At 38.7% G+C, this 16,159-nt stretch overlaps 1 protein-coding gene across 3 annotated transcripts in view; it reads left to right on the forward strand.

Moving 5' to 3' along the window:
* The window catches only part of LOC122549274 (cartilage associated protein), a 29,175-nt gene extending 13,017 nt beyond the window's left edge, over positions 1–16,158 (forward strand). The window contains exons 6-8 of one of the 3 annotated variants that reach the window (XM_043688786.1): positions 1,304–1,387; positions 2,200–2,260; positions 14,222–16,158. In XM_043688786.1, the coding sequence (XP_043544721.1) occupies positions 1,304–1,387; positions 2,200–2,260; positions 14,222–14,226 (150 nt within the window). In that variant the 3' untranslated portion in view covers positions 14,227–16,158. Of the gene's footprint in view, positions 1–1,303; positions 1,388–2,199; positions 2,261–2,979; positions 3,021–14,221 lie in introns of those variants that run through there. The other 2 variants (XM_043688785.1, XM_043688787.1) reach the window with 2 other exon arrangements.
* Position 16,159: the final 1 nt, after the last annotated feature.

Raw genomic sequence — 16,159 nt, forward strand, 5'->3', positions numbered from 1 at the left:
AATCTAATCTAATCTAATCTAATCTAATCTATTTCTTAATTGATCTGAAAAAACAAATTAAATAATGGTTTTTTTGGTATTTTGTAAATTGTAAAACCCATTCGTCTTCTTTAGTACTAGACTTCAACCACAGATGCATGTCTCTAATCCTATCTACCCTACATTTACTTTCTTGTGATTTGAGTACTAATCCAGAGATTATTACTTTTTGAGACTTAACATTTTAGTTTAGCTCCTAGCTGCTCATGATCCTTAAGCAGAACATCTTTCCTAATCTTATCAATGTCATTGGTACCTACATGGATCACAACAATTGAATCCACCCTTCTGTTTCCTCTGCAATGTACAAGTTTCTTCCCAGCGTATTGCAGATACCGTGTTTCCTGCTACCGGACAAGCTCCTCAGCCATCTGGGCTCATGCTTTTGCTTGCAGCGGGCTCTGTCCATTCCTCAGTCTATGCTGTCCACTCCTACTGCAACACTGTTTCCTGTCCCATTGAATAATGTCACCATGGTAGGGAAACAACCAATTCACCCATCACTGTGCAGGCCTTGCACTCATTGATACAAGCTGCATGAATCTCAATTCTCTTGAACAATTGTAAAAGCTGATGTTCCTCCTCTTTTACCTGCTGACACCCTTCCTGTATCATGTCCATTTGTCTTAACCATTGACCAAATCAAATAATTCAACCTAAGTGTGTGACTGCTTTCTGGAATAAAGTGTCCAGGTAATTATCTTCTGTTTTTAAGGGCCATCATTTTCCCCACCTTATACTCTTTTATGTGCTCTGACGTCCATCACACTGTTTTATGGATTATACCTTTCCTTGTTCCCCTCACATTATCTTGTGGGCTCTGTCTCTCATCACTCATGCTCTTTTATCAGCTCTGCCTTCTCTCTCTCTCTCTCTCTTTCTCTTTCCCCCTCTCTTTCCCCCTCTCCACACACTGTCTTGTTGTCCATCTTTTGTGCTGGCCCTCTCAAATTGCTTGATTTTTTTTTTTGCTCTCAATTTTTTCCCCCTACTCTGGTACTGCTTTATCCCTGTTTCACAATAAAAGATCTCTTTTACATCATGAAAAGAGATCCTGTAGTGAACTGGGAGATCTAGAAAAGAACTAATGCTTGCCATTCTCTAATGTTTCATTGTGTTATCAAAATAACTTAAAGCACTTAATATATCACATGAGTTTTTGGAAGACAATAACTACTTCGTGGGCCAGATTTGGTGAATGCACAGTTATTTAATCACTGGATAAGAGTGTTAAATTGTCTGATTCAACTGTTTTGATTTGCAGGAGGCTTTGCGATACTACAACCAGACCAATTTTCAATTGCAAATGTATGAATTTGCCAAACAACATCTACAAGCTGATGATGAGGCAAGTAACTAACATTAGCGGGGCAATTATTAGCTGTTATTCAAGTTACAGAGCTCTGAACAGAAAGCAATGAAGAATTAGAAAAATGAGGGATGAATCTCATAGAAACATCTAAAATCCTGATAGGACTGAGCAGGCTAAATGCTGAAAGAATGTTCCCAATTTTGGGGAAGTCCAGATGTAGGGGGTCACCATTTAAGAATAAGTGGTAAGCTGTTCAGGACTGAGCCATTTTTAAAATACTGTGTGCAATTCTGGTCTCCCTGCTATAGGAAGGATGTTGTGAAACTTGAAAGGGTTCAGGAATGATTTACGTTGATGTTGCCAGGTTTGGAGGGTTTGAGCTATAGGCAGAAGCTGAAATAGGCTGGGGCTGGAGCATCAGAGGCTGAGGGTGACCTTTTATAGAGGTTTTTAAAATCATGAGGGGCATAGATAAAGTAAATAGACAAGGTCTTCTTCCCAGCATGAGGAAGTCCAAAATTAGAGGGCATAGGTTTAAGGTGAGAGGGGAAAGATTTAAAGGAGACCTAACGGACAACATTTTTCATGCAGAGGGTAATGCGTATTTGGAATGAGCTGCCAAAAGAAGTGGTGGAGGCTGGTACCGTTACAACATTTAAAAGGCATCTGGATGGGTATGGGAAGGGTTTAGAGGGGTATAGGCCAAATGCTAGCAAATGGAAATTGATTTATCTAGGATAACTGGTTGGCCTGGATGAGTTGGACTGAAGGGTCTGTTTCGATGCTGTACATCTCGATGGCTCTACTTTCTTCACTCAGTTGTGTATCTGTTAAATTCTCTACCACAGAAAGCTGTTGGGGCCAGTTCGTTAGATGTATTCAAGAGGGAGTTGGATATGGCCCTTGCAGGTAAACAGATCAAGGGGTATGGACAGAAAGTGGAAGTCGGATACTGGAATTGAATGATCGGCTATGATCATATTGAATGGTGATGCAGGCTCGGAGAGTTAAATGGCTACTCCTGCACCTATTTTCTGCGTTTCTCAAATAGCCTTGTTACCCCAATTCACTTCAGAAACTCCGGTTTAATTGTCCATACCGATCATCTCTCAGTGGTGTTTTGGAAACAGCAGTAGGTTTAACAACTGAGTACAGAGGAATCTCTTATCTGAATGAGATAGGCGGGCACTATTTTGTTCGGATAATTTGATTATTCTGTTAATTCATTCAATGCCTCGCCTCTGGGGCTTGGAGTTTTCTAAAGTTTTCTTTTTCCTCACTTTGCATGCCTTGCTCCCTCTCTCTACCTCAGGGTTTGTTTCTGAGCAGAGACACATTTTGTGTGTAAGGGACCTGCAGCATTACTGAAGCCCCGCCCGCCTGCCCCATCTGTTCAATGGGATTAACACACAGCAAGAATTTGCGAAGGCTGCTCCCCGTTCAGGAGACTAGGCAGCAGTACACAGCCTGTCTTCCCCTGTCTGCTCCCCTGATCAGTGCATGCCCCTGCTACCCCCCACAAGTAAGACAGCTGCTGCCTTTTGGGACTGAGTTTCAAAATCGCGTGCACCCACACGCACAACTTTTTACTGCAACTTTTTGACACGTTCCGTCTTTGCCCTGTACAGAACAATGTTGGAGAGTACAAAGCTGAACCATTCTTCAGTTCACAATGCAATTATGACATTCAGAGGGTTTAAAAAAGTATCGTCAGAGCCTCCATTATCTTGCTGTTCTCAACAACATACTATGTATGACAACGGACTCCTCTACTTTGGGAGTTCATCATTGAGTTGTTATGGGACAGCATTTGGAATTACAAAGAAAACGAGCTAATTTTTTTAAAAAAATATTTTTAATCATTGTCAATCGTAATTAAAATTTTTCTTGATCCAATTTGCTTCCTTCTGTTGACCTATCATCCAAAGTCTTCTAATTTTTGTGAATTGCAATCTGGTAAAATTTAATCATGCTCCATTTATGATCTAAAACAGGCTGAACTTGCGTGTGAAATTCCAGGCCATCACATTTTCTCCACTCTTTAATAACAGCTACACCCTAAGAAAAACTCAATTGAATAGCAATTACGTTTTGGTCTGATTCACATTTGTCATTTTGTTCATTCTTTGTATCATGAAATGGCCACACCTTTGTATTAGCAGAAAAATCGTAGTTTTTATGAATATGGAAAATATGAACATCCTTATGAAGCAGCATAAATCTGACTTATGTGACTAATGTTAATGATGATTTCACTGCAATCATGCCTCCAATCTGATGTCCTCACTGAAGCCTGAGCCATTCTGAGAGCCAGAATGTTTAGCTTTGCTGTTGCTGTGAACATTTTGACCAGCACTCCGAGTAGACTCGATGGATTGAAGCAGGTAGTAAACTGGGTGACTGCAGCAGAGACCTAACACAGAAATGATCCAGTGGTTGTTTGTGGTCTCTCTGGGCCTAAAAATATCTTTTTGGTGAAGTATCGGGGTAGGGGGTCTGGGACCAATATTAAGGACCCACAGGTTAGGCCACATAGCAGAGGGCAAATCATGCATGATACACGTGCAGCGCATTCATATCTTAAAATTAGTATCTGGATTGTGTATAATGTAGGACCCCAAATAAACATTGTAATTAAGCTTTTTTCTGAAGTAGTCAAGCCATGAAATGGACCTCAGAAATGTTACATGAAAAAATAATGAGGATTTGCATTTACATAACACCTTTTAACGATGTAAAATTCCAAGGCATTTCACAGAAGCCAACCAAAAATTTAATACAGAGCCACATAGAAATAATAGGACAACTAACCAAAGGTATAGTCAAAGAGATAGACTTTAAGGATGCCTTATAGGAAGGCAGAATGGTTTAAGGAAGGAATTTCAGAACTGAGAAGCAGGCAGTGAAGCATTCCTGCCAGTATTGGGTATTGAGGATACATGAGCAACTAAAATTAGAAAGTCAAAGATCTGAGATGGTAGATCTAAACTAGTTATAAAAGCTGGGGCAAGGCCGCAAAGATTTAAAATAAGGATGAGCATTTTAAATTCATGGCATTGCCAGACCTGGTTCTAATATAGGTTAATGTGAACTGGTGTGATGGGTGATTTGGACTTGGTTGAGTTGAAATATGCACAGTACAGTTTTGGATGAGCTGAAATATATGGAAGGTGAAAATAAGAGCCAAGAGAGCATTGGATTGGTCAAAACCTTTGGTAGCAAAGGCTTGGATGTGGATTTCAAGAGCTGGCAAGATGATGGACTGTCAAGTGAATAGAGTTTGTGGTGGGAACCAAAGAGAATGGTGGCAAATGTCCCCTAATTTATTGTGGTGCGGTATCTCCTCCTTTCCCACCAGATTGTGTGTTTGTTTGTGTTAAAAATATCCCTCAGCGTGCCTGAGTACATTTCCTGATGTACATTAGTGTCACACTTTGCAGTGACAAATTAAAAATCATTATGGTTGTTTACACTATTTTCCTGTGGCTTCCACCAAGCTCAAGTCCAAGAATCCCCATGCATCTGTTCCTCATCCCTGCTCCACAAATGACCCCATTTCTGTCTGAAAGCTGTTGGTAATTAGCATTTTTTTGCAAACTATCAAATAATTGGTGATAATTCTGGTCAGACAGTTAGAAGTTGTTTGCTTCGAAGATTAACTTGTTCTCTTTTTGAAAACAAAGCAAATGGAAATAAGAAAGAAACTCTCTGGACAGGGTCTGAATGATGTGATCTATGGTAAGTTATACAGCAAAATCAGACGAGAACTCCAATGAGGCCTATCTCAACTTCAGGAGATCTCGCTGTATCTTTTATGCTTTCGACAAGCGGCTTGCTAGGCGTGAATAAATTGCCATTATATGAATTTAATTCAACTAAATGCGAGGTGCTGCAATTTGGGAAAACAAATCTTAGCAGGACTTATACACTTAATGATAAGGTCCTAGGGAGTGTTACTGAACAGAGACCTTGGAGTGAAAATTCATAGCTCCTTGAAAGTGGAGTCGCTGGTAGGTAGGATAGTGAAGAAGGCTTTCCTTTATTGGTCAGAGTATTAAGTACAGGAGTCGGGAGGTCATGTTGCGGCTGTACAGGACATTGGTTAGGCAACTGTTGGAATATTGCGTGCAATTCTGGTCTCCTTCCTATTGGAAAGATGTTGTGAAACTTGAAAGAGTTCAGAAAATATTTACAAGGATGTTGCCAGGGTTGGAGGATTTGAGCTATAGGGAGAGGCTGAACAGGCAGGGGCTGTTTTCCCTGGAACGTCGGAGGCTGAGGGGTGACCTTATAGAGGTTAACAAAATTATGAGGGGTATGGATGGGATGAATAGACAAAATCTTTTCCCTTAGGTGGTGGAGACCAGAACTAGAGGGCATAGTTTTAGGGTGGGGGGGGGGGGGGTGGTGGTTAGGGTACATCCCTATGTAGAACACCAGGGAAAGTGTGGGAAGAGAGAGAGTGATGGGGCGGATGGTCAGTCATGTGGAGACTGTGTGCCTGGGCTCCGATCCATGACTGTTCTCGGCAGCATTTCAGTAAGCTGGGTTTATTTTTAAACATCGTAAACAAAAGTTAGGATAAGTGTTGAAACACTTCTTTGATGTATTGTTTCTATCGGGACCTTGAGATCTTCTTTGCATAATCCGAAATTCGGATAACTGATAATCGAGTGCCCTCTGTAATATTGTCTAAAAGCAGCATTATTTCTCATTTTGGAGAACTTTCGTGAGTGCTTTCACAGCCACCACCTGGTGGTGAGGTTGAGTAAAATACATGCTGGAGACTGTCACACCTTGGAGTAATAAAATTATAAATAACATTCATTATTTTACTAAATCAAATATTTCAATGAAAATTAGAAAACTTTAAAATTCAGATTTTATATAGGTTACCTTGAATAAAGCCCAGCTGGTTTTCTTTTTGATTTGGATTTCAGCAAAAAGGAGCACTGAGAATGGAATCAAAATAGTAGAGGGGTGGCTACAGCCATGGACACTAATCCAGGACCCTCCCCTCTGATTTTCTTCCATATATAATCCTCTCCACTCTCATGCCCTGTGAGAAATGTCTCATGTCATCTTCAGGAGCTATCTGCGCAGAGAATCCTGTCACGAGCTTCTCCAAGATTTCTTCCCATCCTGTTTAGATTTTTACATAAAATTAAAGGACAAGCATGATGTTTATTTTTTGTGAGGATGATGCCCATTATTTGTACTTGGTTTGCAGGCTTTTATCCCAGTGAGCCAGCAACTGATTATAGTTGTTGTCAACACATGCATGTGATAAGCACTGCTTAAGTTCATGCCAATGTGTTTTTTTAAAGAGAGAGAGTTAACCTTGGTCACGGCAGCGGACAAGAGTGAGAGGAGGGACCGACCTCCTCAATCATCCTACTGTCCCCTCTAATCACCATGCCCCCAAACAGCTTTTTTTTTGTCCCACTACCTGCCCTGACACCACTCTAGTCCTCACCACTTTTACCTCCCATTCAAAGGACCAAAGGAAAGAAAGTGGGAACAGGGTTATGAGTTTGATAGTCTGCTGTGATCCTATTGAACTGTTGGAGCTGGCCTGAAGGGTTGAATAGCTTACTCCTGCTCCTAATATTTGGTTCTAGCCCTAACTTATTGCTGATTTGCATTATTTACGTAATCCCAGAGACCAATTGCCAAATTGAAATTTTGAAGTTTTCTCTAATTTTCACTGCAATATTTGATCTTAGTAAAACAATAAATGTTATTTACAACTTTATTACTGTTTTTTCAAACCTCTGTCATGTATGTGGGAAATTAATTGTTTTTGTGATCAGTTTGTATAGGTTCAGTTTTACTTGGGGTCTGATCTTCTCCACCACACTTTACCCAACATCCCTACCAGCCGGTGACTTTGACTACGCTCAGGATAGATCTTATCCAAATGAGAAATAATGCTGCTTTCAGGCAATATTACTCAATTGTTAACCCTGTTTCTGGATTGAAAACATTAGTCTAAGAAATTATTGTTATTAGCAGTTAAATCCAGACTTTATAGTGAATTGGGATAACTAGGTCATTTGAGACAAAAACAGAAATTGCTGGAAAAGCTTAGCAGGTCTGGCAGTCAGGTCCAGTGACCCTTCCTCAGAACTGGTGGTAGCTAGGAAAATGAGTTTTTAATGCAAAAGATAGGGTTGGGGGGAAGGGGTAAGATGTAAATGATAGGTAGGGATAGAGCTCAAAGAGAGCCAAACAGTTGGACAGACAAAGGAGTGGATAATGATTGTTGTATTTGGTATTTTTCTCTCTTTGGGCTGTATCCACACCCATCATTTACTCCTTACCCCCTCCCCCTCCCCCATCCTATCTTCTGCATGTGAACCCACATTTTCCTAGCTACCATCAGTTCTGAGGAAGGGTCACCGGACCTGTAAAGTTAACTCTTGAGTTTTCTTCACAGATGCTGTCAGACCTGCTGAGCTTTTTCAGCAATTTCCGTTTTTGTTTCTGCAGTTATTTTAATTACTTAAGGCCATTTGAGAACTTGGAGGGTGGTCATCCTGCCCTTTCCAACTTGCCCCAGGACAAGGGTCCCATTTTAAAGGTTACAAACTTTGGCCAATGCCGAAACCAGCAAATTCTTGTGGTAACAGTGGAGGAACGAGAACTTCAACCCGCAATGTTTGCTTACCGTGGAAACTTCCCAAGGGATCCTTTTCTGTGATATCCTTTTTGCCTAGTCGTACTGTATTATTTGATAGAATTCAAAACTGAAGGCACTTAAAAGCAGGAGAAAATGAAGGTTGGAAATAAGAGCAGGAGTTGCTCATTTGCCCCCTCGAGCTTGCTACCTCCATTCAACAAGATTGTGACTCGTCTACAACGAAAATATTTTTCTGCACTAACCCCATATCCCTTGATATTTAAAAAATCTAGAAATTTATTGATCTTTTTCTTAATAAGCTCCACAACCAAGCCTCCATAGCCAGTAAAGAAATTCCTCCTCATCTGAACCTAATCTGGAATGATTCTCATTCCTGATGAAGGGCTCCTGCCTGAAACATCGATTTTCCTGCTCCTCGGATAATGCCTGACCTGCTGTGCTTTTCCAGAACCACTCTAATCTTGACTCTGATCTCCAACATCTGCAGTCCTCACTTTCGCCTGAGCCTAATCTGGTCTATCTCTTATTCTGAAACTTTGTCGCCTTGTTACAGGCAAGCCATGGGAAACATTTTCCCTACTTATTCCCTGTCACGTCCTTATGAGTTGTGTGTTTCAGAACGGAGAAATGAGCAGAGGCCCTGCCTTTGACAGTTCTTTGCTACTTCAGTAAATTAAGCTTTGGAGATTAATGAGGACCAAGCAACTGAATATTTTCATTTGTTTTTTACTCTATTCTGGTGTGGTGCCAAAAGGTGTATTTATTCTCATCTTTAATATTGCGTATCATCAAAAAATAAATCAAAGCTATAACCTGGCTGGCATTTTGGATAGTGTTCACTGTGCATAATATAAATGTGAAACTGTAAAATTAGAAAAGGTCTGCTAATGTCTGAAGATTATTTTGTAATGAGAATACAAAATGTTTTTTGAACTGCTAATCACTTTTCAAAACTGGTCAGTAGTAAAATCAGCAAACCAAGAAATGTTGCAGGGTTCAACCTATCAGCTCTATGCTGTTTTTCTCCATCTCAACCACCTCGTCAAATCTGACAATCCTGTTCAGACTCCAGACCTTTTAACATACCATTATCTCTAATCCCGCACTCCGTAGACCTCATACTCTTTAATAAATCCTACTCCGTTTCATACTACTATCCTCACTCCCATACCCTTTAATATACCAGAGTCAAAAAGGTTGTTCCAGGAAACGCACAGCCAGTCATGCAGCATTCGAGGAGCAGGAGGAGGGGAGTTGACGTTTGAGCATAAGCTCTTCATCAGCAACATTCTCGACTCTCCTGCTCCCTGAATGCTGCCTGACCGGCTGTGCTTTTCCAGCACACACTTTTTAACTCTGATCTCCAGCATCTGTAGTCCTCACTTTCTTCTTTTAATATACTACCCTAGCTAATCTCCGTTCCCTTTTGATGCATTTCTTGTTTAGTCACATTAAGAAGTAACCAAATCTATTTGAAGATTTGTAAATATAATTTCTAGTTCTATAAATTTTCCATTAAAGTGGAACTTTCTGTAACAAAGGATTTCCATGTGATGAATAGTGCAGCATGATTTGAAAATATGGGGTGCTCCTATTTAAGCTGGCAATATGAAGAATTTATTTTCTCTGATCATTTTAGATTGTAGAATTCCTTTCCCCGAAGAACATTGGTGGCTGGATCATTTAACAGTTTTAAGTCTGATTTGAATACAATTTTGATCGACCAATGAATCAAAAGGTTTGGGGTTGACAAGAAATTAAAGACCATAACAATATTAGTCATGATCCTTTCAAGTAGCAAATAAGTTCAAGCAGGCAAATGGCCTAGTTCAGCTACTATTTCTTTTGCTAGTGTTGAGTGTAAATTTTATACTAATATGTAGAAGCTCTGAACATGTCTGTGCAATCCAATGATTATATGTAAACAGCTGTAGTTTTTTTTACATTAGTTTACATTCCCTACAGTATAGAAACCAGCCCTTTGGCCCAACAAGTCCACACCGACCATCCGAACAGTAACCCACCCATTCCCCTACCCCTGACTAATGCACCTAACACTATGGGCAATTTAGCCTGGCCAATTCACCTGGCCTGCACATCTTTGGATTGTGGGGGAAAACCAGAGCATCTGGAGGAAACCCACACAGACACCGGGAGAATGTGTGAACGCCACACAGATAGTCGTCCAAGGCAGGCATCGAACCTGGATCTCTGGCACTGTGAGGCAGCAATGCTAACCACTGAGCCACCATGCCGCCTATGTAGAGCTGTATAAGAATATACTTTTAAATTAAATAGATTCTCTCTTTTTTTTTTCCCAGTAATAAGAAAGGAAAATATTATAGGTATGAAACAGTCTGGCAGTATTTGTGCCGACAAAGAGAAAGTAATGTTTCAGATCAAAAATTTCAGAACATCATCTGAAACATTAGCTCTTGTTTCCCTCTCCACAGATGTTGCCTGACCTGATGTGTAGTTAAAGTATCTGCAGTATTTTGCTTTTGGGTTTGCTTTTCCACATCCAAATTGCCTTTAATATAAATTCAATATAATCAATCAATATGATTTCATTGCGTAATTCTGAGAAGAACAATATTTTTGTTTTGAGGTGATGGTAGTTTCTTTAGTGAGTACAATTTATTTAATCAATTTCTGTCTAATTCAACAGTCTGAAAGGCAAAGCTTTAAGAGTATTGTGTTTTGGAAGAGGAAATTGGGCTGTGAGTTGCAACATCTATTGTCCATCATAATTGCTATTGATAAGCTGGTAGGAACTGCCTTTCTGAAACACTATAGCCCATCCACAGTACTGTTTGTGAGAGAATTACAGTTTCGATCCAGTGGCAGTGCAGGAACAGTGATATAGTTCTGCGTTAGGGCAGTGTGTGACTTGACGGGTATTGTGGTGTTCACTCACTACCTTTCTCCTTTTCACCTGGAAATTCTGTTGTGTTGAAAGTCTCCCAGTGAGAGCATTGGGTTAGTGTCCGGAGTAGAATGTAATTGGCTATAAGGTCCACTAGTGAAGTGAATTGAGGCCAAAGCATTGACTGTTTTAAAGGAGTTAGATATATTTCTTGGGGCCAAAGGGATCAAATATAGGGAATAAGGAGGAACATGGTACTGAGTCAAATGATCAACCATGATCATATTGAATGGCAGAGCAGATTCTAAGGTCTGAGTACCCTACCTATGCTCCTATTTTCTATTTTCCTTTGTCACTGACCACTCAAAACTGCAAAATACTAGCCTTTATTGCCATGGATTTGTGAGATCAGTGGAAAATTAGCTACTGAGCAATTGAGGTCTGTTTGAAGTCAAAATATTTTTCAGAGGGTTTGATTTGAGATTTGGTTAGAATCACAAGAGATGCATCCTCCATCTAACCTGTGTTTAAACTCGATACTGCCACAGGGCAAGCTAAAAAAAGAAATATTCTCTTAACACCCAGCTAGTGTAATAAATGTAACTCAGTGAGAGTATGACAAAACGTACTTAAAATATTTCTTACATACCATCTGTATATAGAGCACATATTTCTCATGTGTGTGAAGATATCCCTGTTTGCTTGCAAGATGAGCTGAAGTCTAACAGTAATGTGAAACTATTGGTGTAAGTTCTAAACAGACTGTGTGCAATTACCATCACAAACTAAGAGAAGACATCAAAGGAATATTGATCATGTTTAGATGACTCTGGAATATGTTCTGATTAATTTCAGTTTTTGAAACAGCACAGTCTTGGACTTTTATTAGAATATTTTTGAGTAATTGCTTTGGTTTAACCCCAGTCAGTGGAGAATTTGTTTGTGAGGAGGATTGATCCAAATTTAATCCCAGTGTACAGTGGAAGATCCTCTGCATGCTTTGTGTTCAATCTGTAACTGTAGCATCAGTAAGAATAGTTTTGCTGCTCACCATCTGCATGCTGACTTCTGAGTCGCTGGAACAAAGGGGAGTAAAGGTCTTCAGAGAAGTGGAAGCTACTTGTGCTTTGCTTCAGACTCACTTTGAACCTCAATACTTAATTCACACTGCACAAGTTGAATCTTTGGTATGCAAACAAAAGCATTTTATACCAGGGCTAAACGTACAGTGTGACTCACGGAAGTGCCAAGCCAGTTACACATACAGTTACATGTTAGGTTTTCTGTTTGTATAAATCACTTCTTCAACTAGATTTCAGATCTAGAACATAAGTGTGTCTCCCTCCACCACTAGAACATAAATAAATTTCAATGATAACATTGAGCATTTAGTGAATTAATTAGAAAAGTGAATTATAATTCCATAAATGCTTTGTTTATTTTTGATGTGTTACTATTGAAACAGCAAGGGGAGCCTAAGTGCATGAAGTCCAATTTCATACCATTACTGTGAGGGTATGTGTTGAATCATTAAAACTAAGAATTTGAATTTGGAATGGATTTTGGGTTGTACTGTTATTCCAGGCAGCGTTGGTGCTCATACTTGTCGTCTCAGTAATTATTGAAGCTATCGATATCAGAATCAGCAGACTGGAGTACACAATGAAATGTCTAATACAACCTTTAATTTAAATTTGTAGAATCTGCAGAATTTTGCTTTTGCTTGGTTAATTAGTTAAATTAGGATCGGCTAAGGGGAGGCAGAGAGTCTGCATAAATGGGTCTTTTTGGAAGTTGGCAAGTGAAACTAGTGGTTACCACAGGGATTGGTGCTGAGACCTCAAACGTACAATATTTACAATTTATACATGATTCAGAGAATGTAATGTAAAGTATGGTTGCCAAATTCGCTGAAAACTGGATAAGAAAATAAATTGTGAAAAGAATATAAGGAGACTACAAAAAGGGTTAATTGAGTGGGCAATGAGGTGCCAAATAGAGTTTGATGTGAAATTCTGTTTTGACAGGAATAATAAAACAGAAGCATCTTACTTTAAAGATAAGAGATTGCAGAGCTCTGAGATGCAAAGGAATCTGGAATGAAGTGCATGGGATTGTCTAATGAGGAAATATTGAACAATCTAGGCTTGTATGCACTGGAACTTTGAAGAATAAGAGGTGACTTAATTAAAATATAGAAACTCCTGACTGGTCTTGATGTTTCCTTTTTTTTTTGGAAGAATCTAGATCTAGGGGTCACTTTAAAAATAAGGAGTTGCTCACATAAAATGGCGATGAGGTGAAAATATTTGAGGGTCACGAGTCTTTGGAATTTCCCCTTAAAAAGGTGATTGGCTCAAGTCCTTAAGGAAGATGGGTTATCTGAGTAGGCAGGATTGTGAATTTGTGGTTACAATCACATCAGCCGTCATCATGTTGAAGGTGGAGCAGGTTCGAGGAGCTGAATGACCTACATCTGCTCCTCATTCATATGTAACCTTTGTAACACAATTTAGAGTTCGATTGTAATGATTATTTGTAATATTGTCATCTTTTATCGAAAATCTGTGTCAATGATCCATGCCATTAGCTTCAGAGCTATGATTTCTCAATTTTTAAGAACCAGCAGTTCTGTGCTAATCACATAAGTATTTCTTTTACATGTCCCTTTTTGTTGCAGGGAAAAAAAATTTGTCTGAAATTTCACATATATTATGGTATTGGTTCTCATTGGTTTTTTTTAATATAATCTGCTTGGTAGTCCTGTTATGTTATGTATGCTAATAATGTCGGCAGTCGAAACCAGAAAATACCACAGGATCTTCAAACAACACATAAAATGTAATAGCAATAAGCAGATTTTAACAATGTTTCAAGGATTCTGATTGAACCCTAGCACATGTCAATAATCCGTAAGAGGTTATGTAAAATTAAACAAGTAAATGTGTGTAATAAATTGGATTGTGGAATACTGTCCCATATAATTGTTGGAATTGTGGTAATTGGGTGTTTTAAGATACTACAAAAAGCTTTCAGTAGGAAGTGATGAAACTCAATACTTGAACTGTGCACCAAGTACTTGTACTTTCTCAGTCTTTCACAGCAAGCGCTTGGTGTGTTTTCTTCATTGCAAATAAATGGCATTGCAAGATCAAACATATTTCTTATATTTAATCACTTCAATGATTTGTTTATTTTAAAACCAAAGTAATTATTTCATAAGAAGAACAAAACTGGAATTATTGCTCTGTGTTGTGTATGCATTAGTAATTTTACTGTATGGCTGACAATGAATGAACTAGAGTTATGGAAAGTAAATCAGGCTGAGGTCTGAGCACTAATGTTTGTTTCTTTTGTACAGGGTGAAGTATTGGAGTATATTGACGATCTTCTGGAAAAAGCAGACAGTTAATATCGGTGACAGAGGGGAGTCTGCAGTAAAGACTATGGTGGTTAAATAAACAAAATTAATCCTTGTCTCCAGCTGCCTCAACTCAGGACAATTTCCTCAAATGCTGAACTCTTCCCATAGGTGCTTAAAGTCTTAGATTTTTACTTCTCTTTGTTAGTTCTTCTATGTGACTGAGTGGCAGACCTAACATTTTTTTGGAGATGTGCCTTTTATTACTTAATAGGAATCTTTTAGCTTTGAGCCATTGCCTAATTATCTATTTAGCTTCCATTGTGTTCATCCAAATTAGCTCAGAAATAGTTTCTAAAGCCAAAAGCCATCACAGCTTCTTCAAAGTTCTTCCAGGCTGCTACCTTGAACATTTAGACTTTTTTTTTCTGTGGTTGTACTGAGAGAGTGTAGAGTCTTTCTTTAAAAGAATGTTTATTTGGTTTCTTATAAAACCTAAAATGACGTTGAAAGACACTTGGCACACATACTGTATGTAGTTGGTTTAACTAACACACTTTCCATTTCTGAACAAACTTGGTTGGTTTCACTGCTAAATGTTGTCCTGAATCAGGCCCAAGATCATGTTGAGCTTGTCTGTAGGAGAGCTGAATTTTTTAAATATGATATATATTTGTAAAATCTACTTGATGGGCTCACACCCAATAGAGGCATCAGTCAGTGATTGCTGTTCGTACATATTATCCTTCACATCTATCGGGACTAAATTTAGAATTACCAGTAAGAATGGAAACCATGTAGGTGTAATTTGAGCTAATTTGCAGAAACCCATGTAATAATATTGGGAAAATCCCATATTTAGAAAAAATGATGTTATATGATTTTAGATTCTTAAATGACACAAGGAAGTTTTTTTGCTAGTTTTGGAGAAGTGTGTCAGTATAATTTTTATTTAAAATTGTGACGAAGAAGTATACAGATTGTAAAGTTCACAAATGTTTACTGATTATTGTTCTACATCAAGGACTTAAACCAAACTTGTTTCATACTTTGCCTCAGGATTCCACTAACTGTACTGCCTTAATGCCAGGGAAAACATTGACTCATTTATTAATGTTTGAACATAGACCCTTGATGCTGTTTGTAGAGAGTCAATGTGAAAAACCCACAAGTAATCCTTCAGTGCAGCTGCCCTGTGCCTGGACACTTGGTTGTGAGCCATGCCTGAAACAGCAACCCCTTTTACACAGTCACTAGTGGATTGAATAACATAGTGTAAACTCACCAAATGATTAGAGATTCTCACAAAACAACTGCTGCCTTGATAATTTGGATAATCTGCAATCTTTCTGGCCCCAAAATGTTCTTTTCAGGAGAAACTAAATCAGATACCATTTGAAATTGCATGGAAGTGTATATTACTGCAAATCACATAATACTAACCCTTGTTTGATCACTTTCACCAACCACAACCAAAAAAAAACCTCAAAGCTTGCCCTTAAATTCTTTCCATGTTTACTCCAGGTCACAAACTATCTTTTTTAATGTATAATCCAAACTGCTTGAAAAATAGAAAAGAAACAGCACCAAATATATTTAAATGTGATTTATTTTTGATGATTTAAAGCAAACTGACAAATAGTACGAAATAGACAACCAATTGCTAATTACTCCCTACACTTACACCATTCCTCCATCCCTGCCTCCAACTCCTTCCTGCCCCATGATATGATCACCACACTTTTTGTATCTCAATACATCATGTCTGGCCTGTGAACAGCAACACTCTTGTGGTAAATCCTTTTTTTAAACATGAATCATATTAATATAACAGTATTAATCTTTCTTTATACACTACAGCCATTATGTTTTTTTTTCAAAGAAGGATCAAATCTGTACAACTGACTGGGTGCAATAAACTAAAGTGTTTTAACCTTT

Source organism: Chiloscyllium plagiosum, chromosome 4 (assembly GCF_004010195.1).
Source record: "Chiloscyllium plagiosum isolate BGI_BamShark_2017 chromosome 4, ASM401019v2, whole genome shotgun sequence".
Classification (NCBI taxonomy): Eukaryota; Metazoa; Chordata; class Chondrichthyes; order Orectolobiformes; family Hemiscylliidae; genus Chiloscyllium; species Chiloscyllium plagiosum.